The sequence below is a fragment of the Gossypium raimondii genome, chromosome 13, assembly GCF_025698545.1.
Source record: "Gossypium raimondii isolate GPD5lz chromosome 13, ASM2569854v1, whole genome shotgun sequence".
Classification (NCBI taxonomy): Eukaryota; Viridiplantae; Streptophyta; class Magnoliopsida; order Malvales; family Malvaceae; genus Gossypium; species Gossypium raimondii.
In genome coordinates this window covers 44,882,534-44,907,362 of record NC_068577.1, presented here as the reverse complement: position 1 = coordinate 44,907,362, position 24,829 = coordinate 44,882,534, and the positions used below count along the sequence as shown (strand labels likewise).

Sequence of the window (24,829 nt, the reverse complement as noted above, 5' to 3'; positions counted from 1 at the left end):
TGTTTTAGAAGTCCATAAAATTCAAAATGCTTGAAACACAAACATCTCTTTTCCTAGGTTCTAACATGTATTTCTTTATAAAAGGTCTTTTGTTCAACCACTATTATCTTCTTTTCTTCATGTTATGAACCCATGATTCCATCTATAATCTATTCCTCCTCTTTCACAACAAATCATCAAACTCAAACTTGGAAATGTCTTCATTGCTACAACTAAAATGGTTAAACTCAACATTAGATGCTTTTTTTTTTCTTTGCATATTTGAAAATCAATCTTAATACATTCATTTTCAGCAATTTAGTTCCTTTTTTTTTGAAAGGTAGGTCTAGTTGTTAATACCGTCAATATGTTTTTATTAAATTCACTAGTGCGACATAGTAAAATTAAAATGTTGAAGTTGTGTGACCCGAATCATTGTTAAAAAAAATAAAATACAATGATAAAACAAGGGGATCTGTGTAGGGCTTAAGGCCGAGGGCCGATTTAAACAATAAACTTTATAATTTATTATTTTATCAATTTAGTCCCTAACCTTAAAACTTAAAACTTCAATTAACAGACCATGCCGAACAAGTAGAATCCGTATAGAACTATACTTCTTCTATTTGACATTGACTAAAATAAGGTTTTTCAACCTTTAAATAGATGTAGTCGAAACTCCTCTTGTATCCTTCGTCTTTCAACTTTAGTGAATTTCTCCTCCTCTGCCCATAGTTTTTTTCCGAAAGGGTTTTCACGTAAAATTTGTGTTTTATTTTTCTTCTTTATTGTTTTGTGATCGTTTTATATTGTCATGATCAACATTTATTATAACATAAAAAAATATTTACATGGTAACCATGTAATAAAATATGACGTTGTAATGATTTGAATTTAACAAAGAAATTCAATAGTATTAGCAATTCTTAAGAATTCATGTCGACATTTTAATCGAATAAAGTATTTATACTAGCTAATAACATTAAAAAATTGAGATGCCAAATTATGTAAATAATTATAAATATTAAATTTCAAAATTGAGCATAGTGGGACCACAATTGAATTTGACCATTGTCATATAAATTTCAAAAAAAGTAAGATATAATAAATTTAGCTCTTAATGTTTATATTTTTTGTCAATTTAACTCTTATTTTTCCTAAATTGCCTTTAACCTTTTAAAAAGTTAAATTTGACCATCGCCTTTCGTAAAGAATAAAATTGTTATATTTTTTAACTGAAATACTGACTAAAATGTTAATTTTTAAACATGCTAGATTGCTTGGCAATCCAATTGCATTTCATTTTTTTTGAATTTTTATAAATTTGAATATTTTATAAATTTTAAATTATTTATTAACATGACATAAGACAAATAATGTCGTTTCAAAGATAAAGTCTATATCATGCAAAGTTGTCACACCAATATCATTAAAAACTTAATGTTTTATCCGACGCTTCCATTAAAAAAAGTGATTTTGACTCTCTTTGAAAAGTTAATGGCCAAATTTAGCTAAAAAAAGAATAAGATCCAAATTGACAAAAGATATAAATATTGAGGGCTAATTTTATTATTATGTCAAACAATAAAAGTTGTGTATTTAGACACATGTACACCAACATTTTAATCAAAATAAAGTATTTAGACTAACTATGACATTATAAAATTGAGGTACCAAATTATGTCAAAAGCTTAATGTAGAAACTAAAACTAAAATTGGAACATTATTATATAATTTAAGGATAGAGACCAAAATTCATATATAATTTAAAAAGAAAAGAAAAGTAAGGGGGTTTGTTTGTGCATTTGGACGGGTGTTACGTAGAGAGTATAGATTTGGTTGGTGGGTTAAATTTCAGCTTAGCATTGGGCAGTTAGAAGCCAAATATTGGGCTTCTTCTTCAAAATTGATGAATACTTTTTGGGTCTCTCACTTCTTAATGGGCTTTCCCTCTCTTTCTTTCTGTATCTCTCTTTTATCGCTCCTAAACCCTTATCAAATCAGAATCTGCAGTTTTCTTCCCTTCTTCTTCTTTCTTTCTTTCTGAAACTTACTACGATTTAGTTTCCAACATTTTTTTCCGGTAAGTCGGTTCTTGCTTTTTCTGTAAAAATTAAATCTTTGTCCGTTTTCCTTTTACCTTTGTGGAAGCTAAGGGTAGAAGTTTTTTTTTTTTTTGGGGGGGTGGAGTCTAAAATCAGTTCTCATTGCTATTATTTTCGAATAAATTATTTTTTTTCTAAACATTTTTATATATTTCCCGTTCCGTGTATTCTTTATTTTGCCTATTTTAGTCGTTTCATTTATTCCGATTGGTCCTTCAGAGTTCTAACTTAGACAGTTCTGTTTCTTGCTTTGTTTGTTTGAACTTTTATTTATTTTCTATGCCTTTTTCTGGGATATTTATGTTGTTAATTTTGTCTTTAGTACCATATTTGTGCCTACCTCAAGGTTAGCTGACACTTAAATTATAATTTGTCTTAGGCTTATGTTGTAATGTTGTTGAAGTTCTTTTGGTATGTTATGTTGTATGCAATAGTTCAAAATTGTGATCAAATTGTGTAACACTTATTAGGTAATGCTATTCTTTAATCTTAACTCAAAACTAAGCTATGGTTTCTCATGTTCTTTTTCCTTAGGTGCCCCAATGAAAATGATCCAAGTTTTTAAAACTGTTGACTTAGTTAAGGAAAAGGACATTAGAAACCGTATAAATATTTTTTTCCTTAATCTTATCAGTAACAATGGTTATAATTTCTCAATTGCTGAATCTATGTTACTTATTGCAGCCTAAACGTGTTGACGGACTCTCACCAAAAACAGAATGGGACGCAATTCGTCCAACCATTCTGAGTCTCCAGTTAGGAGGCGAGGGTCTCCTCAAAGGAGGAGTCCGTCTAATAGAGAAAGATCACCTGGAAGGCATAAGAGTTCACATAAAGGAAGCTCCCCTGTAAGAGAAAAGTCTCCTTCTCGGCACAGGAGGTCTCACAGGGATCATTCTTTGGAAAGAGAGAATCGTTCTAGCCATACGAAGTCTCCAAAACATGCTAGTTCACGTTCTCCTTCCCCCAGGACAAAGAGGTTGAGGAGACCACAGGCTGAAAAGGAAGTTGAGAAAGTGGAGAGGGAGTATGAGAGAAATCATAGCAGGGGTAGTGAGAAGAGTACACATAAGGATAGAGCTTCAGGGAAGGAAAGGATTTCAGAGAGGGAGACGGGGGGTGACAGAAAGGATAGACGGTCGGGACGAGATGATACTGATAGCAAGTCTAGTAGAGGAAGACATGAGTGGTCTGTTTCTCCATTGGATCGCCACCACAGGAGCAGGCATAGATCTCGCTCACCTGCTTCAAATTCAAGATCTCGGGATGAGGTGTCCATTGATATCCGTTTTATTTCTTGCCTGTTTAGTTTTATTCTGTTCTAATTTCCATTGTCCCTTCAAGTATAAAGAGCTTTTTTTTTCACATTCTCATGCTAACAAGCACATTAAGCTGTACAAGGATATGCACTTTTCAGTTATAACATTGATGGACTAATGTTTTCTGTTTTTCTTCATCTTGAGTTGATGTGTACATGATTTATTGAAAAAAAGCTTTTCGTTTCAGGTAAATAATTCAAGAGGTGCCGAACATAGGTAAGCTGCTTCTTAAGTTTAAGCCTCTTCATTTAACCTTCAGCCAGGATGTTTCTTAACATGTAGAAATTGTGTTATTAATTTTGTTGATGTCAAAGAATCATCGAACCTAAAAGTTTAAGTTATTATATTATTGCCTTTATTTTGTTGTTTTTGGTTCTAATGTCCACTTTTGCCCTTAGCTGTCTTTATAGTTTTATGATCTATTAGTTTCTCTATTTTTTATATGATAAGAGTTGCCACATGATTTGCTATCTTGCTTCTATGGGATTTCAAGAAAAATATGTTGTTGAATGTACTTGCTCTTTTAGGTTCGTACTTTATTATTATGGTTATGCTTTTTATTCCGACTCTTTATGATTTAAGTACAAGTGTCCGGAACCCATGGATGTGGGAAAACTTGGAAAAAAAATTGAACATACTCATCTCAGACATGCCTTCATACCCATATCTGACATGTCTTTATACTGACACCTAACACTCATACCTAAGTCTGAGTAACTTGGTTCTTTTCTTTTTCAAGTTCTAAATTGTTTAACAATAGGTTCTTTGTTTTCTTAAGCAGGGATGATGAAGATGATTCTGTTGCTAAGATGAAGGCAGCTGAGGATGCCTTGGAAGCAAAACAAAAAGTAACAAATAGCTTGTCTGCTACCTGTTTTTTTTTTTTTTTTTAATCATGTTTTATAATTTTGTGACAAATTGTTCTTGGTACTCTGAAGATATTTATGGAAAATTACCCTGTGGTTCTATTGTATTTATAGGCTGCACCATGTATTTCTTAACTAGTTTGATAAATTTTATGTGTGGTGTTTAATTTTTTGTTACTGTCTGTGTAACTTGCAGCAAAAACCTACATTTGAGCTATCTGGAAAGCTTGCAGCAGAAACCAACAGAGTTAGAGGTGTGACTCTGCTGTTCAATGAACCCCCTGATGCTCGAAAACCCGATATAAGATGGCGACTCTATGTTTTCAAAGCTGGCGAAGTACTAAATGGTTAGTCCAAGATAGCTTCCTTCCAATTTCTTGTATTCCCTTCCTATGATTCTACAGTTTCCCTCTTTTTTTAATCACACTTAATGTTTTTCATGCCTTTACCTTTGACAAATATTCGTGTCTACTAATCGTTAGAGCTATATAGCATGATACAAACCTAATACAAGTATCATTTGTTTGTTTAACTCCATCTATACAATGCAGGTGAGGTGTACTTGAGAGTTGGACCTTTTGGTTTTAAATTTTGTCCATTCTTGATTACATGTCCTTAGAATAGTAAAACTTCTAAATGTTAAGTGATCTGTGATTTATACTAACTATTGCATTGGAACCTGAGGATTAGAACTTGTTTTCATTATATTGGTAAGAAGTTAATGACCGTTCTAGAAAGCAAGGAACTTGTCCCCCTGGTTCTTGGTTTGTTTTCTAATTCATCTTGTTTGCAGAACCCCTTTATATACATCGCCAGAGCTGTTACCTTTTCGGGAGGGAAAGGCGAGTGGCAGATGTACCGACAGACCATCCATCCTGCAGCAAGCAACATGCTGTCATTCAATTCCGGTATATTTATACTTAGCGGTTATTTTCTCAGCATTTCTTTTGAAAAACATTTAATGAAATGTTTCTTCTTTGTCAGTCAAGTAGAAAAAGTGCAACCTGATGGTACATTAACCAAGCAAGTAAGGTATGGCTAGGCCGATTTGAAATTTTACTTGTGTTAGCTATGAATAATCATGATGAATTCTTGTCTTAATCTATTTTGCCTTCGCCTCGTAGGCCTTATATAATGGACCTTGGAAGCACTAATAAAACTTTCATTAATGTGAGCAATTCATCTTGAAACCTTTATTAATTGCGTAGAAACTTGATTGGATTCCTATAATTTCATCTAAATTTCCTTTTGCATTTGCAGGACAATCCAATTGAACCTCAACGTTATTATGAACTTTTTGAGAAAGACACCATTAAATTTGGTAATAGTAGGTAGGGCACTCATCAATATTCCATGTGTTCTTTCTAGTTGCATAATAGGAATGAAGTAATATAGAACAACATGCACGAGAAATTATGCATGCATGCCTACATGCTTTGGAGAGCTATTTGTAGCCATACACCCCCCAAGTTACTATGATATTGGTTGATAAAGGCTTCCCTGTTTTGGTCATTCTGCGGTCATCACACTACATTCTGTTGCTGTTATTATTGTTTTCATCTTCCATATGTTGTTGCTTTAGCCACTGCATTGTTCTTTAGTGAAGTCTATGCTGAACAATCACCCCATCGTAACCACAGGAGAAATAAGTTCTTATCTGTTTGTGGTCTATGATGGAAATAATTTTATTGTCATCTTGATTTGGTCGCTAGATACTAGCTGATCGCATAATCCCCTGGTCTAGTAGGGAAACATTTTCTTCTTGTGTATTGCTATTGATAGCCTTTTAAATAATTTGTTTTGGTTTTCGCAGCCGAGAGTATGTTCTACTGCACGAGAACTCTTCCCAGTGAGACACGCACACACACAATCAGACGGCCACCACTACGATATAAACCAATCTCATCAGCATGCACTAGAGGCAAGAATATATTTATCAACATCATTATCACAAAATACAAAGACCGATGTCAATGTGTTCAGTTTTTCCACATTTGAGATTGAAGAGGTTCCTTGTAGAACTAGATGACTGGGTTTAATCTAGTGCGAACTTGTGTATGTCAATGATTTCTTCAAAGTAGTCAGTGTTGTTTGTACTTAATTTTTTTTCTCAAGGGCTTTTATTGAAAATGGAATTAAAGATTATTGGTATCCATAATCCATAGCACAGAGATTATTGAAAGCTAAATAGCATTTGCCATCGCAAAAAGTGTCCAAGAGCTTAGTCTTTGATTGTTCTAATCCAAAAAAAAAAAAAACTTTTTAAGTTTAAACCATTGCTTGAGTTCACATTTCATGTTGTTTTTTTATTTCCAATAAGCAAATAATTTGCAGAATAAAATGTAGATTCGTCTGTGGACGGTTACTTTTCTTAACTAATGTTTTGTTTTATAATTTTATTTTACTTTTTGCAAAGAGTGGTCATTATTTTTAATGGTAACCTTTCTTATAGGTTTTGATGTTTGATTAAAATTCAACTAGATCGGTTTGATTAAAATTGAAAAATAAAAAATAAAAATAAACTGTCAATTTAACTAATTCGATAGTTGGTTTAATCAATTTGATTGTCAATTCAATTGAATCTTTAATCAAATCAATTGGCTTGTATTGATACCTCAAATGATTTTCAGTTCGACCAGATCGGTTTAGTTTAAATAACATTCTCTTGAGTCATGCTTGATAAAATATTTCATTACTAGAACAACTTAATTTTAGGTCACACTTTTAAATTACATTATTCCAATTGGATGTGTTTAATACGAGTATATTCAAATTTTAAAAGCTTTCACATATTTAAGATATGATATGGAATATAAATATTTTATGCCAATCATGCCACTGAGCTAGTAACAAATTAGTATGGATTTTAAGTTAATTAGCATGGGATCTAAAATTTGATTTATATGTTTGTAAACCCCATACCCATCCTAATGTAAATAAAAATCCAGATAACATTACTTTTAGAAAGCCTGTAATAATAACCCATTTTCATATTCTCTAAGTTGCTTGGAAACCAAGTGAAATCATGCCTACTCTACTCAGCAACATCATCCCCCCCACTCCCCACCCCAAATTTCCCTCTCATTATCTATCTATATATATGTACGTATATTATTTTTAAAAGCTTTTATATATGTTTAAAACAACCTGTTTTCATATACTTAAATATGCATCTAAAGTAAAATATTTAAAAGAAGTAGAGAGCCACAGAGGCAGCATGTTACTTGAATAGGTGTGAGTCTGAAGCATCACATATTACTTTGGAGTCAGTGTAAACTGTTACAATGAGAAAACTAGGAAAAGTAAAGCATTCAAAAGAAAAAGAATCTAACAATCAATGGCTGATTGTGGGGCCGATTTACTGCTATGATTGAACAAACTTTTCTTTTTTCCTTGTTCTTATTCTCTCTCTTTCAGCTATATTTACATGAAAAGAATAGCTATTTCGATCAACTTTTCATGTTCCTTCAACTCATATTCAATTTCTGAATTTAACACATTCTTTGAACATGAGTATTAGGTGCGATATAACCTTGAAAGAAAAATTGAGCATACCCGTATCCACCATAAGCTGATATGGGTTTTAGAAGTCAATAATTGGCTCCCCAATGGTCAAGTTTCTCTCAACTGTCCATGGCAAGTTAAAGAGTTTAGCCATGATGAATTTGAAGATCTTGTTCACATTGATATTATGTGTAGCACTTGAGAAGAAAAGGGTTGCATTCATTGCTCTGGCATATGCTCTTGCCTGTTTCATCAAATATTCACATTCAAGTTTGATTACTGTTAAAACTACAAGATGATACAAACAAACGCTTAGAAACATCAAATAGCTTTTTACTATGTAAAGGAAGTTTCTTTGACCAAAGTAATCAACCTTCCGATTTGGTATAGTTTAATCAACAAGGTGGCCCCTTGTGTTTCAATTTTTAAACATTGATTGTGAAGGGAAAAGAAATGATTTTGTCACAAATGTCAAATGGCCGAGAATAGACTAAAGAAGACTCCACAGGACATTCCTCTTACACAAATCTGTCGCTTTTCAAGGCAAAATTACATGCATGATTTTCTTGGATTCAAAAACGAGTGTCCGATAGATATGTGTTTAAGACGGGAATGTTTATTTTCATCCAAAGCTTTTCACATCATCCCGAGACGTGTTTAACACGGATTAGTTGAGAACAGGATTGTGTGTTTGGTCAATATTTTTGAGCCTTACGTCTGAGAGCAATGAAATCAGAAAGTACATTGACAGAAGCAGATCTCAAATAGTCATGCAGGATAACAAATTTAAGTTTTCTACCTGAGTCACTATAGTCCATTGCAAATCTGGGGGAAGACCAACAAAATCATCAAATTTGGTCCCTACCAATATTGGAATTGCTGTCTGCAAAATGAAGATAAAGAAACAGTAAGTAAAAACACTTTAAATGCAAATCCAAGGTTTAATGTAATTAGTTCATGTAACCATCCTTATCTGGATTTGGTCATTACCCCCCACATACAGGTTCAAATCAAAGGAGATGTGCTTTCAAATGATAATGCCTTAAAAGGGACGATGGGCGTCTAAAGAGGACAATAACTTAAACGTAAGCGTAGCTGGGTGGGACCAAATCCCAGCACGTAAGACAGCGAAAGAGAGATGCCCTGAAACCCAATCTATAACCCCTTCTCTTACTCCTAGAGGCATCCTTATTGTTTGGGGGGACCTTAAAATTTGGAAACTGATATTAAGAACAGAAAAAGCCATCATGAAAGTTAAGGGCTGCACTCCATTATCCATAAAACCCTTTATGGCCATTATGAGTGAACTTCACATCAATCCTCTTCATTATTTGCCAGTAAAGCCAGAATTTGACATCAATCTACTGACTTTTCCTTATTAATTGAATTCTGCCAATTTCCCCCACATTCATTTACAAAAGCATAGTTTCTTCCCTAAAGTGTCAATTACTGTATTAACAGTAAATTATCAGGCTTAAAATTGCAGACTAATTATACATAAATAATATTTCAATTTCAAGAATCAATACCACTTCTCTCAGGTGTAGGAAAATTTGGCCAAACAACTAATCTTAACTACTCACTGACAGGAAGGGGAGACATGAAATTTCTATCAGAAAACACTGGCTTTAGTACCTGATTCCACTTTCTTGCTTGACTATACCATCCAACAACACTGAAAAATCCAAGAAAAAGTATTGTAAGCATCATAAAACTAAAAATTTCAGTGCCCTTTTTATTACCCAATTAAAAAACAGGTTTAAAGCTAACCCGTTAAGAGTGCATCGGCTAGTTAGATCAAACATAAACAAAATTGCTACAGCATTTTTACAAGCAATTGGAAGAAGATCAAGTGAGTTACTGTCACCTGCAACCAAATAATCGGAACTCAGCCTAACAGCAGAAGAACAAAGCCCACAGTTCAAAAACAAATTTATAAATTAAAGATTACCTCCTACATCCCATATGCTGAAAGCAATCCTGGCACCTTGAACAAATAATGTTTTGTTAACCAAATTTAATCCAGTCATCTGTAAGCTTTTCTCTTGTTCATCCCCGACATATTTGATCTTCAAATGTGAAAAAAGAAGCCATTCAAAACTAGTTATTCGAAGTGAAATTTCATTCAAGAACTAATAAATAACTGAAAAGAAAAATCATGTGCTTACAAGAAAGCTGGTTTTTCCAATTTGACAGTCACCTAACAAACTAATCTTCAGACTAACCAAATCCGAATCCGCTTCATTCCCATTGCATATCATCGGAGGATGATCCTCCGGCAAGTTCTTATTGTCGTCAACCACCACAACTTCCACCGGAGAAGAAGATGATGATGATGAATCCGGGCGAGTCAATCTTCTGTACTGAATAGGCCTTGCTATAGAACAAACAAGAATTTTATCCCAAAGGAAGCTAAAAAATCTTCGAAAAATCGATACCCTTTCAAGTATACCCCACTTAGTATTAAGATGAACAGTTTTCATTGAAGGAAGTGTCATTTTTCATGAATAATTCCGGACATAGAATTGGAAGGTCGGTCGTGTTTTAACATAGTATTTTGTGTTTCTTTTAGCTTAACCAAAAGAGGTGTGTATTTGCAACGGTTGACCGGTTTTTCTTTTTGCTTTTTATTTATATTAGAATTTTATTGGAGCCTTGGTTGCGTTGGTAACGATGAGAGTCTTATATCTTGGCCCAATTTCATTGTTTTGCGTGATATCTTTCTACAATAATTTAGAGTGAGTTTGGATGAACGGTGCGTTTACTTATAGTTAGTGTAAAAATATGGTGGCGGTGAGATTAGATACTGTAGCATGAGACAAAAAGTAGGTTAAACGCATCGCACCGTACTCAATCGCCCATCCAAACCCACCCTAAGTTTTAGTACGTTCCGTCCTTGTTCAAATTTACGATATACTTGCGATTTTTGGTTAATTTAAATAGAACACCCGTTTTAAAAATAATTAGGAAATCACGTTTTTTTCTCAAATTTAGAGAAATAAGTCGATTTTAGCAAGAGAAACAAAAAAAACGTGTCTTGCTGAAAGCATTATCTACTAAGGTGGTAGCTAAGGGGTTGAAAGCCTATAGAACGTGTTTTCAATCTCTCTGTTGCTACCTCAATTGAAAATGCTTCTAGCAGAACGCGTTTTCTTCCTTCCAATATTTTTTTTTTTTTTTTGTGTTGGGTATTGAAAATTTGGGTAGAAAAATTTATTTGTGTTTGTGTTTTATGGAGAAATTGTGATAGTTTTAAGGTATGCTTAAGTTCACAGTGATATGATAGCGCTAGGAGACCAACATATTTCATTTGTCATGTGGGGAGTGCACCATCACTTTAAAATGTGTCACATTGCAACTCGGGCTCCCAGTTCACGGTGGTTATGCGGTCACAGGTATAAGTATAACTCGAGTTCCCGATTGACAGTGGTTATGCAGTCACGGGTTCAAGTTTCATGCCGCCAGAAGAGGATGCTTTATAAACTCTATAAATAAGTTTGAGATCATAATCATAGGAAAAAAAAAGGCTCACCAATATTATCAACTTATTTTTCTCTCTATCAAAGTATTATTCTTAATTTCATTGTCCGAAACTTATGCCAGAGATGGGGGCAAGAAGACTTTCAAGGGGAGTGACTGTGATGGTGGAAAAAAACTGAAACTCAAGTTAGGGTGACAGCGATTGTAGTTATTAATGAGTTCTTTAACCACTGCAATCGCAGCTGTCTTGAGTTGCATTTCAGTTTGTCTCCATCGTCACACTCCTCCCCTTGAAAGTTTTCTTGCCCCCAACTCTGTCATAAATTTTGGACAATAAGGTTAAAGATATTACTTTGATGGAGAAAAATAATAAATTGATTATATTGGTGAGCCCATTTTCCCCCCTATGATTATAATTTCAAACTTATGTATGGAGTTTATAAAGCATCCTCTTTTGGTGGTATGAAACTTAAACCCATGACCGCATAACCATCATCAACTGGGGGACTGAGTTATACTTGAACTCGTAACCGCATAATCATCGTCAATTGGGAGCCCTAGTTATACTTCAACCGATGACCGTATAACCACTGTGAACTAGGAGCCCGAGTTGTAATGCGACATCTTCTAAGGTGATGGTGCACTCTCCAAACGGTAAATGAAATGTGTGGGTCTTTGAGTGCCACTGCATCACCCTGAACTCAAACATACCTTAAAACTATCATAATGTCTCCTTAAAATTCCAACAGAAACAAACTTTCCCTCCCAAAATTTTAACACTCAACAAAAAAAATGTTAATTATATTATTAAATGAATTTTACCTTATTACGAGTGAAAATTCATAATGGTGATTACTTGGGAATCTGAAACTGGCAGGCGATACCATGTCCATGGCTAAAGGAGTATGCAACCATCAATTTTAATTTTTTATGCTTCCGTTGCCCCGGACATCTCTCGGTAAATGTTGCCAACACAGCTGATCATCAACTGAGTTACCCTGCTTCTTTTAACTCGACTAGTTGTAAGAGTCACCTTAAATGTACTAAATTTAAAGATTTATATGGCATCATAAGACCTCAATTAACCTTAGGATGAATGCTCGCGCGTATTGTTGTCTTTCAATGGCACTAGCGGGGTTGTCAATATAATTGAAATTGTCTTCTAACCATTTCATCTCTATCTGACTACCACTAAACTTGTCTGACACCTTGCCTAATAGTTGGTCGCAAATTGTGCTCTAATCGCCAGCGTCCGCTACTCCCGTAATGACTGTCCCATCAATTGTTAAATTGAGTTGTAATGCTACATCTTCGAGTGTAATTGCATACTCACCGCAAGGAAGATAGAATGTATATGTCTCGGGTCTCCATCTTTCCACCAAAGCGCTGATAAGTGTAGGATTCAATTTAGTCCCCCCGAGCATACGAGACACATGCAAGAATCCCGCATCTTGCAAGTGTTGTTTCAATAACACGCAGTGCCCTCACATTTTAATTGTGTATGGACATCTTGATAATTCGATCTTCGGGTTGATTATAGAAACATAAAAAATTTCTAAAATTAATAATGCTAACAACTTAATAATTATATTAATTAAAATTTTAAAAAATAATAATATTTTCTTACCATTTGCAATGGATGTCGGAAATGTGTTTGTCATCCAAACAAATAAGAGGCATTGACATTTTAAAATTATAAAAATCAAATAAAATCAAAGAAATTATAAAATATAAAATTAATACAACAAGAATATAAGAGAAATTGAATGAAAATTGAGAATAAAATAGTTGAAAGAATTGAAAGAATATGATTTGAATGCAAAAGAAAGAAAATGAGTTAGATATATATAGCAAATAAACTAGCTATTAGAAAAAAAAATTAGTCGTTTGAAAAAATTACAGTTGGAAAAAGTTACTGTCGGACAAAAACGTGTCCTTTTTTTGTTTCTCTCTCCAAAATTGGCCTATTTCCCTAAATTTAAGGAAAAAAAATCTAATTTCCTAATTAATTTTTAAAACCAATATTTTTAGCTAATTTACCCTTTTAAATATGCTTGAAATTTTAATTTTTGTCTATATATTTTAATATTGAGTTTTTATGTTTTATTTAAAATTTTAGTTTTTTACTTAATTTTACCGTTAAAGTAAATAAAGTGTCAAAGATAAATAACTATTTTATTTAATTGATAGTTTTTTTAGAGTACAACTTTAACCCGTGAACTGAATTGACATTTTGTTTTAATAAACAAAAGATAAAGAACCACAATAATTGATGTATAGGGGTTTAGAATATGATTAAGATACATTTGAGCGTCTGGTACATAAATTTATATTCCTCTCATTAGATTTAATGCCCTAAGTGTAGTATTTTCGTCTATGTACATTTCTAATTTTTCAGATAAATTGATTAATAAAATTATTCATGAATTATATTAGTACCATTTGTATATCATCCTCACGTGATTTTTGCATTTAAAGGAAAATAGAAGCAAATATTAGCTTTTTGGTTGTCTAATGTTTCACTAATACTAAGCGGTATTAAATGGTCGAATCATAATACAGAAAGATAGCTTATATTCGTAGACGAACCTAAACATGTCATTAGTCTAAATCGAAAATGAACAAACCGATTGAAAGACTAATATGTTGTCTATAAAGTTTAATTGCAGAGATGTTTTGTATTGGACATTAGAGCGGATGGCTCTCAGAAGATAAAAACATAGATATGACTGACTAAATTGACAGTACATTGTACAAGACCCAAAAAGAAAAAATCTTGAATCCGTTTGTGGATTTATCCACTTGTGATGTTCATGGTGCAACATACCTTAATCCTGAGTGGATAATGGACTATGTATGCATGACTCATATACTTTGATGTAAGTAAAAGCTTGAGTTCAAATAGATAATGAACTAAAAGCTGGTGTATTGAATATACGACTTCTACAGTATGTAGCATCATTCACAATAGTGGAATTCATAGCCCAAGACATAGGTAAATGATATTCTCTCATTGGCATTACATGATAGATGAAAAGTAAAGGTGGTCTGGATCATTTGCCTTTGTGATAAATGATTTAATTACTATATGATAGTAATTGACTTTTCATGAAGGACGATGTAATGGTTATCATGAGATAAATAGGATTATATTGTTAGAACGGATTTATCCCAAAGGGATTAAGGTTATCCTATGAGGGTAACACACTTATGATATGGTAATTAGACGAGCACTGATCGAATAGCTTTCGTAATGGTATGTAATTGGGGAGAACTCAGTCACGATACTATAGTGGAATGATTTCGTGGCTAAATGAGTTTAAAATTAATAGGTGAAAAATTGGAACTTAATTATAAATCATTTGAGCCTTGATTACATATGTCCAATCGGTCCCTCCTCTAGCTCGTTGAAATAAAAAAATGAATTGCATGTTGAATAAAATGAACACAAATGAATAAAAATGATAAATTTAGAGAAATGGGTTACATTCAAAAATGAATGTGGTTTCTCACTAAGTATGAAAATGATCTGAGAATTAATTTAAGTTTTTGAATTATTATTTAATTAATTGAAGTTCGAAAATGAAATGAAATTAATTGGTTATTGTGAATCCATTGAATGTAGAAATTAAATATATTTTCTCATAGATTCTTTTACAAGAAAGTTGCAATGATTTTAATGGAAATAGAATCAGTTGAGAAAAGAAAATTTACTTTATTTAAATTAATTTAATAAATACATCTATTTTCTCATAGATGTGACATTATTGTAATTATCAATATATTTAAGGATATGTATGTGAATGAATGTATGCTATTATTTTATTATTTATATGATAAAATAATTTTTCCAAAATTTTGATTCCTATAGTTCTGAATGTAATTATTATTAATTTTCGGGTATGTAATTAGATCGTAGACTATCATCTTCATGCAGGATTTATTTATTTTATTATTTTAGAATAATTTATGAGTTAGAAACGGAAATAAGATTTATGTAACCAATATTTTTGGCGAAACCCGGAGAGCCGAGACCCATCTAGGCTGATCAAAATGACATAAACCTGACCTAGCCAAACAGGCAAAAGATCGACGGTCCAGCAACGGAGGCTATCGGTGCTCCAACAACCTCACTAGCCTCTATTTGAAACAATGTTGTTCTAGTTCGTACCCTGCGTATGTATTCTGATAATACATGTTATCTTTCATTTTAGTTTCTAAATGTATTCAAATGATTAAAAAAATATCAAACCAAGAATTACCTAAGTTCACGACTTGTTTACACCAATCTGCATTCTTGAAGGCCTGATGAAAGTTAACTGCAATATGGCGGAACATCAAAATGCCTAATTGTGACAATTAGCCCTTTGGATCTATTGAAAATGATGCAAATGTTACATTTTCTAACAACATGCCTCAACAAGTTTGCCAAGAAAAATTGCCACGATTTTATGTTCTCGGACTCCACAATGGCAAAGGCTATCAGTAGTATGTTTTGATTACCATATTGTGCAATCTTAATAAGGAGAATTTGTGTATGTTTCCCATATAGCCTGGTCCCATCAATCTGCACAAGCGGCTTGCAGTAGGGAAAGGCCCTAACGCATGGATCGAATGTCCAAAACAAGCGATGGAAAATTATTTTCCTCGATTGTAGTTCGTTATCCAAGCCGTAAGAAGGTAGCATCTGCAAGTCAATCATAGTCCTTGACACATACTCTTGTATCGCGGCTAACCACCCCTGAAGTTCATTGTACGATGCATCCTAATCTTCGTACAACTACTCCATCGCCATTCGTTTAGCCACCAAGCTTTCCTGTATAATACTCTGTACTAAAACTGAGTTTGCATGTCGGCAATCAGGACTAATATAGGAATAATGGGTATGTCTTTCAGCAATGGCATAATTCAATTATAGATTGTTTTCTTTTCAAGTTTTTGATGGTCTTGCATCATCCGTACAGTAATGCATGTATGAGGTCAAACAAATTTACGAATCTCCGATAGCTGCGGCCTCTGGATCAATGCTGCCCGTAGTTGCCAATTGCAACCTTCGGCAGACCTCCACACTCTCCAATATATAATGTCGGTTTACATACAACAATTTTGTAGTCCACCGACATTTTCATGTTATACCACTTAATGGCAAATGCACATTCATCCTTATTTGTGAATTGTTGAATTACGAATAACTCTTCTGATTCATATTTTGCCACCAACCGGTGAAAAGGTATTATATCTGAGTACTCAGGGAAGTCAGATGCGTGCGCCACATTGGGATCTACATTCAACATGCAAGCCTCAAGGTCATTGCGTATGACAATATCATGAGTCGGGTTCCCGAGTGAAATGGTGTATACATTATCATCATCGTCCACGCCTTCGTCATCGATATTAGGGTCATTAAATTCTTCACCATTGTAATCAGAACGACCATCATTTTTAGGTCCTTCTTCACTATTTGCATCGGTACCAATCACTAACGGATGTATTTGTAAACAGAGACCCGAATTACAGTTCTGCCCACCCAACATTCATATCAAAGTCAAGCTCGTGTACAGGCGATCGCCTATCGACAGATGCTCTAAAAATCTCCAGATACAGGTCTTGAACTCCATATTGTTGATTTAATGGAGTGACATTTTGAACGGGATCAACATTCGCTAACTTAGTGAACAACTCAACTAGTTCAACTTTCATCTTCCCAGTCGAGCAATAAAGTGCGATCGTAGTCTCCACGTCTTCATTATCTACAAATTCCATCTCCGTATATTTGCACAGATTTAATGAAACTAGAAATTTGTAGAATAGTCTAGACATCCTCCTCCCACAACGTTGAACAATTTTCGCACTAATCTTTTGTTTCATTTTATCTACTTTTACATTATTGTTAAACATCATTCCTATTTGTTGACGAGATACAAATATACAACCTATTGGTGTTTGTAAAATTACTCCCTCAAAATGAACACATACGAAGAATTGATTATCCATCTTCGATACTAAACCTGTAAAATAAATTTAAAATAAAAATATATAGCAACAAAAATACTTTTTATCAAAAAGATATAACTTGCATCTCATATTACTATAAAATAAAATAAAATATAATGTAATTACATACAAATAGTTACAAACTAACCTTATAAACTCGAACTTGATTTTTGAAGTCTAAAATGAAAAACAAATATGTGTTGGTATGCAATACAATCATAGTAACTATAACCTAAATTAAACATAACATCAATTAAAAAAAAACTCTTTGGATACAGATTTACACAAATTAAAACTCAAATATAGATACAGATTCCTACTTTGCTAACTTACCAACTAGGTCGGATCAATTTCAAAGTACATTTTATGAAATTAATAATTTAAATATATTTCTATAATTATTAAATCCACCAAACTTATGGAACTTAGGCTCATGTTCCCCTTCATAAATATTAAATCCACTAAAAATAACAACTTTAACCTTTCAGCAACGTTTCTTTAGTTGGATTAGCCATTCAAATCCGAAGTCTTATCCGGAAAATGAGAAGATTTAGACAAAATACGAGACTTCAAAAATGGGGTTAGGTAAAAATATAAGACCCATTTTCTATATGGGTCGGGCTTTGGATATAATTTTTGGTCTGAGCTCGGCTTGACTCTAGTATATTATGTTATAACAATATGATATAAATTATATATGTTAAATAATATTTATATTTACATTTATATTAAATCACTAATTCAACAACAATTAAATCCATTACCCAAAACTAAAAAAACTTACCAAACTAAGTAACTCAATCCAAAATATAAAATTTTAAAATTATATTTGATACAATAAAATATTTATTACATTTATAATAGTATTTTCAATATAAATATTTTTAAATGTATTTGTAATGTGTTAGAAAACTTTTATTTTAACATTTTTAACTATTATATTTTTAGAAATTTATTTTTAAATAAAAGCTAATCTAAGAAAAATCAAATATGAACGAGTTAGGTCGACTGAATTTATTTTTATTAAATTGAGTCAAATTTGGGCAAAAATATAAATTTATTTTTGAGTTAAACCGAATACAAACTTAAAAATTAATCTAAATACATTACATAAACCTGAATCGGTACGAATATTAATCAATAAGTTTAATTTTAATCTATTGCCGACAAGATAAAAGGGATAGAAATAGTCATTGAGAGGTTAAATAGGAAAAGTTAATTAGTATGGGCATATGATGAAGGACATCATACAACCACAACAATTTTAATAAATGTGAAGTAAAAATTACAGAGCTTTTGGGTTAAAGCTGCAAATACCCACACAATTATAAACCCCACATTTTCCCCTTAATAGCTTTTGATTGTTGGCATTGGTTCTTCTACATTGTTACCCCCTTATGTCATATAACATAATTTTTGTCTTCCATTAAATGATGTTATTATACCTAACAAATAGTCATTGACAAGAAAAGGTGTGAGCTTGGAACAGTGTAGGCTGTGATGAACAAAATTAATACATTGACTTCATCTTCCAACTTTCTACAATATTATGAAACCAAAATCCACAATGTTTCAAAATATTAAAATTTGGAAATCGGAAGATAAATAATATTATATTTAAAAACGGTCATTAGGTTCATTTAAAATATGGGTTGAGCTCGGGTTTGAACATTTAAGGTCTTAGCCCAACTCGACTCAATTTGTTTTCTAAGTCTATAATATGTTTTCTTGTTTCTTGTAATTTATAACCCATAAAAAACAGACCTATAATATTATATGATACTATAATGTAAACTTAAAAAAGGTTTTACAGATAACTATATATAAAATTATAATAAAATAAACATTAAATTAAAAATAATATGGACGGATATAAATGAATTTGAGTTGAGCTCGGGTTTGAACATTTGAGAAAAAATTTAGACCTTATTTCGAGTTAGGCCAGAGTTAGACAAATATAAAATATTTTAAAATGATGATTAAACTCATCTTAAATTCAAATTTAAATTGAAATGAAATTATTATTATTATTTATTAAATATTGTTGCAACTACAATTCAACACCAAAAATGCAACAATGGATGTATATGTTAAGACATAATTTTGTAATTTTAAGATAAGCAGCCTAAATGTGAAAGATGTTGATGCAAGGACTTTTCCCTTCTAAAAAGGTCAACGTTTGCAAAACCTTTATAAAGGTTGTCGAGTGTTTCATTAGTAGGGGTGTTCATTCGGTTAACCGACCGGTTAACCGACCCGAAATTACTATAACCGAATTAACCGACCTTCCAAAAATTTTAACCGTTAACCGAACCGATTTTTTTTTTAAAAAAAATTAACCGAACAGAAATTTTTTCGGTTAATAAGGTCGGTTAACCGAATTAACCGAAAATTATGTATTTTTATTTTTGGTAAAAATTACCCGAATTACCCGAATTAACCGAATTAACCGAATTAACCGAATTACCAAAAATACCGAATTACGAATTTTTTATTTTTATTTTTATTTTTAAAATTTAAAAAATTTATAAATTATTAAAGTAAATTGGGTTTTAGACTTTAGTAAATTGGGTTGTCTTTTAGTTTTAGTTTTATTGGATTGGGTAATTGGGTAAACTTTAGTTTTAGTTTTATTGGGTTGGGTAATTGGGTTGGGTAATTGAGTTTGGGCTGGGTTGGATAATTTTATTTATTAATTTTTTCGGTTAACCGAAAATTTTCGGTTAACCGACCGGTTTCGAACCGAATTAACCGTTAACCGAAAAATCATAAAAAAATTAACCGACCCCCGACCGAAAAAATTCGGTTAACCGACCGATTAACCAAATTCGGTCGATTAACCGAATTTTTTTGGTTTTACCCGAATTATGCACACCCCTATTCATTAGTTTATATTGATAACAGATTTTGGGTATACCTTAGAGTGTGATATTTACTTGAAATTGAAGTTATTTTGCCCATTAAAAGAGGAGAACCGTCAGTTCAAACGGTGTCATCATTAGCGTTATTGAAAACAAAAATGGAAGCCCTCCGCTTTCTTCCATGCCGGAGGAAATAAAAAGGAGCTCCATTGATATGCTTGAAATTGCTCCTGCATCCCTGTTCTCTACCCAAGTCCAAACATTCCAATCCTTCGGTCTTGGACTTCAACCCATTGAGTGTATTATAGAATAATTATCCAAACAATTTTGGTTTCTATTCTTTATTTATTCAATCAAGTTTTGCAACACTTTTTCCAATAAAAACCTGCAACACTTTCAAATCAGTCTTAACCCACAAATTCTTACTTCAATTTTACTTTTTTCTTTCATATTCATACTTCAATTTTTTTTTGTCATAATTCATACTTAAACATATTTTAAGTTTGTTAAAAAGAAAAAACAACCAATTAAAAAGTGACACGTGGCACAAAACTTAATAACCTTTTTTTCGGCTTTTTATAAAATTAACCCAAAAATTTTAATTACTTATATAAATGACCCAATTTTTTGATAAAATACGGAAATGGCCTAAAATCTATAGCGCAAGTTGGTAGAGCCAAAATGTTTGGCGCCACCAACATGCCACGTCAGCAACCGAGATAAAAAAATCATTTTTTTTGTGGAGCCATGTAGAATGACGTCACCTGTATAAATATTAAGAAAATACTGTAATTTCTAAAAATATGGAGAGGCTTTAAGCAAATTTTCCTTTTTTGGGTGGAGCCAAGTTTTCCAACGTCTCTGCCACCTTTTTGTTCTTTTTTTTTTTGTTTTTCTATTTTTTTATAATATTTTAAATTTATATTTTTTGGTAGAGCCATTCTAAATGCCGCCACCTCATTTAAATCATTTTTTAAATTTGTTTATTATTTATTTTTTATATAACTTTTGGTGAAGCCATAGTTCATTTAAACACTTTTCTTTTAATTTGTTTATTTTTTATAATTTCTTTTATATTTAATTTTTAATCATTTCAAGACTTTTATTTTAAAAATAAATATGCTTTTTTAATTTTAAAATAATTTTTAAATGTGTTTTAATCTAAAATTTTAAAAATTAATATTTTATTTTGGTAGAGTCATTATTTATGGCTCCACCACTTAGTTCTCCAACATATATAGAGATATTGAGGCATTTTTATAAGAGTTGAACTCGAAGAGAAAAAAAGAGAGAAATTGTTGTGTTTAGTACGAAAGTTCAAAAATTTTGTTGAAGATGAATAACACGGTGTTTTTGGTGTACGTTCTTTGTTATGGTGAAATTGTAGAAGGTGATGTTGATTGTGTATTTTAACATCGGCATAGAGCAGGGTTGCGATTCAAAAAAAAAATGTGAAGCGGGAATAAATGAAAAGGAAGATCAGTGTGAAAATAGCTATCCGTTGTGAAAGGGTGACGTCCAGATTATTTTACAAGTTTCCAATCTCTACAGATCTGTTGAAATTTTGTGAGATGCAACTGTTAGATGATGATGACTTGGGCACTATGATGGAAATATGGTGGTCGAGTGGGAGTGAGAACCCCCAACCAGTTGAGTTATTTGTCGAGTTAGCGGACATAGAGCCCGATTTACACCCTAGATGAAATAGTGGTTTCGAGACCACAAATTTGAGTTAGAAAAATATTTTAATATTATTTTTGGTGTCTACAGCATGTGAATTTATATGTATGAAAATTTCGTGTGAAAATTTTACCGTTTAAATGCTTAATTTTGATAAAAGGACTAAATTGCGTAAAGCGTAAAAGTTGAGTTCATTAGTTAAAGGTGTTAAATAGCTATAGAACTTAAAAGTGAAGGTCCTTATGTGACAAATAGCCATGAGTTAGTGGATGATAGTGGAGTGGCATTTGGTGTATTTATTAATGTTATTAAAGGTTAAATAAGTAAAAAGGCAATTATATGTTAAATTAAATAAAACAAAATGCATTGTCATCTTCCACTATTCATCTTCACCGAAAATTCAAGGAAAAAAAAAAGTCATTGTTGGCTTTAACATTCGGCCAAGCTCTTATTGCCCAAATAGATCAAGAAAAGAAGAAATCGAATTTGGATCGGGGAAAAAATAAAAATTTTTGAATAGTTGGCCTGTTCGTTCGTGTCCGTACGAGGTAAGTTCATAAGTAAATAAATGCTATTAAATTTGAAAGTATGTGTGTTATATGTGCTGAATTGAATTATAATAAGTATATGTGTATATGCTGAAATGAATTAAGCATTGGAGAACTAGTTACGAGCTTGAATCGATCGAATTATGACATTCGAAAGCCCTGTACGAACCATAGGAATAGTATAGGATACATATGTCATGACATATGATTCCGATATGAGTTATCGTGTAAGAACACGTTTGGGACGTTGGCATCGATTTGAGATTTACTTGTAAGACCATTTATGGAATATCGACATCGTATACGATTTCGTGTAAGACCCTGTCTGGGACAGTGACATCGATATTTGATTACATGTAAGACCACGTCTGGGACGTTGGCATTGTAAGAGCTTTCGATCTATCCGAGTATCCTTATTGATTCTGAACGGTTCAACGCCCAATATCGAGAAATAAATGACTATGTAAAAGTATATCCGATTCAGGTACGTACGAAATGTATATGATATGCAAGAATGAAAGGTGATTATGTTTCAAATGACGATATGTCAAATACGTGACAATGAATGAAATGAATGTATATAAATGAATGTTGTGATACATATGCTCGTTATATGAAATTGTAATGAAATAAGCTTAATTATATTCAAGAGTTCGAATACCATGAAATTATGGTCCTATGTTTCGAACATGGGATTTATGAAACATGAAACATGGTTTTGAGGTATGCTAGTTTGGGTTGAAAGATGATTAGATAAATGTTATTGATAAAGTTAAATTATTAAATATGTTATGTATATGTGAAAGAGTTAAATAAGCATGTTTTGAATTGTTAGTTATGTGTTTTGTAAAACCGAATGTGATATATTTGAATGAGGAGTATGTATGGTTCGAACAGTGGAATTATGAAGCATGTGTGATATGGCTTTGATGTATGGTAGTTAATTTGAATTTTGAATTGATAAATGAGATTGAAATGGTTGAATTTTAAAGCATGGTTTATATGTTTATTGATAAATAAGGTAAGTGAAGTTGTGTAATGTAACAATATGGATTATATGAGAAAAGTGGTTGTATATGTGTATGAGATTAACTAAATTCAGTCTATTCGAATTGAATTATATATGTTACTGTGATGAATTATTTGCTTATGGCTTACTAAGCTTTCAAAGCTTACTTTGTGTATTTTCCCTATGTTTATAGAGTTTTGGAGACTTGCTCGAATTGGAAGTCATAGGAGACCACATCACACTATCCAGTTTTCGCTTTGGTAAATAAATGCTTTGAGTTTTGGTTATGTGGCATGTATAGGCTAGTTTTGATATATTTGGTTTGAAAATTGTATGTGTATAGCCATGCGAAAATGGTTTGACCATGATGCTAATGTTGGTTATATGATGTTAATGCTTGTGTGTATTCGGTCATATCTCAAGATTATTATGGAAGTATGTTTCATGGTGTATATATGTGTGATATTTGGTTATATAATTTGGTTTGAATAATGAGTTCATTGATGGTTGTGTTTTGCTAAAATGCATGAGTTTCTATAAACTAAGTTTGGTATAATTGATGGCTTGTATATTGGTTGTTTAGGTACGGTTGGTGATGGCAAAGTATACACATGTTTTATGTTTGAATGGTTGGTCATTTAGGTTCGGTTTTTAAATGACTCATTGGATGCTTGAAAAGGGTGATGTCTAGACATGATTTTAGCATGCGAACTAGGCATGATATGTCTATTTATTAGTGTTCAAAAATGGTTCAAATTGATATGTAATATGCCCATTTTTTTTTGTAATATGAAAAGAGGTATATTTTGGTAATGTGATAATGCTAGTTATTATCTATTTTGTTAATGGAAATTAAGTTGTGGGAAATGGTCGAATTGGTATAATATACAAATGTGTAAAGCTTATAAATTTGGTATACTTGATTCGGCAACTGAGTTTAGGAATAGCTATTGTTACTGTAGCATATTGTGCATGAAATTGTAATGTATTAAAACTATATTTGACCATCTGGTGATATTTGATAATGACCTATATTTGGAGAATTAATAGGTCGTATAATATGGATTGGTTTGACTTGATTTGCTAACGCACTTAGGTTTATGAAATGGTACGTTTAATAATTAGCCATTGAATTAGATGTATACAAAAGGATGAGATGAAATATGTGATTGTTATATGGAATAAAATATATTTGATTATATTTTAGGTATTCGAATGCCATGAATAGATGGACATATGCTTTGAACATTGAATTTATGAAACATAAGAAACATGATATGGATATATATATATTAGTTGGTACGAATATTTGAATAAGTAAATGGTCATGAGTTGGTTGAGTTTCAGAGCATGTTTGTAATGCGAATTTGGTTTATGTAATTGAGTGAATTATGGCTATTTGGTTCGTGAATGATTCATGATTTATTTAATTGGATGTGTGATATATATATGTAATGTCTTGACATTTATGTATGATTAGTGAG

The 24,829-nt window shown here is 32.2% G+C and overlaps 2 protein-coding genes across 6 annotated transcripts; one reads left to right on the top strand and one right to left on the bottom strand.

Moving 5' to 3' along the window:
• The first annotated feature begins 1,917 nt into the window (after window positions 1–1,917).
• Window positions 1,918–6,427, top strand: LOC105783431 (FHA domain-containing protein DDL). Of its 5 annotated transcripts, none has more exons than XR_008192901.1 (10): window positions 1,918–2,062; window positions 2,769–3,355; window positions 3,591–3,619; window positions 4,182–4,251; window positions 4,466–4,616; window positions 5,063–5,177; window positions 5,254–5,296; window positions 5,394–5,439; window positions 5,530–5,600; window positions 6,083–6,160. XR_008192901.1 is itself a non-coding variant. In XM_012608882.2 (10 exons), the coding sequence occupies exons 2-10, from the start codon at window positions 2,804–2,806 to the stop codon at window positions 6,120–6,122; spliced, it is 1,119 nt and encodes a 372-aa protein (XP_012464336.1). In that variant the 5' UTR covers window positions 1,918–2,062; window positions 2,769–2,803; the 3' UTR covers window positions 6,123–6,370. The 5 variants fall into 5 exon arrangements, 4 of the variants coding, with proteins under 4 accessions (XP_012464336.1, XP_012464335.1, XP_052482780.1 ...); XM_012608882.2 differs by having other exon boundaries at window positions 4,185–4,251; window positions 5,254–5,301; window positions 6,083–6,370; XM_012608881.2 differs by having other exon boundaries at window positions 5,254–5,301; window positions 6,083–6,370.
• A 1,062-nt stretch (window positions 6,428–7,489) lies between these two features.
• Window positions 7,490–10,386, bottom strand: LOC105784430 (septum-promoting GTP-binding protein 1). The gene is made up of 6 exons (XM_012610314.2): window positions 9,942–10,386; window positions 9,725–9,842; window positions 9,544–9,640; window positions 9,409–9,448; window positions 8,573–8,656; window positions 7,490–8,017 (listed from the first exon to the last, which is right to left on the bottom strand). The coding sequence occupies exons 1-6, from the start codon at window positions 10,269–10,271 to the stop codon at window positions 7,853–7,855; spliced, it is 834 nt and encodes a 277-aa protein (XP_012465768.1). The 5' UTR covers window positions 10,272–10,386; the 3' UTR covers window positions 7,490–7,852.
• Between the last annotated feature and the right edge of the window lie 14,443 nt (window positions 10,387–24,829).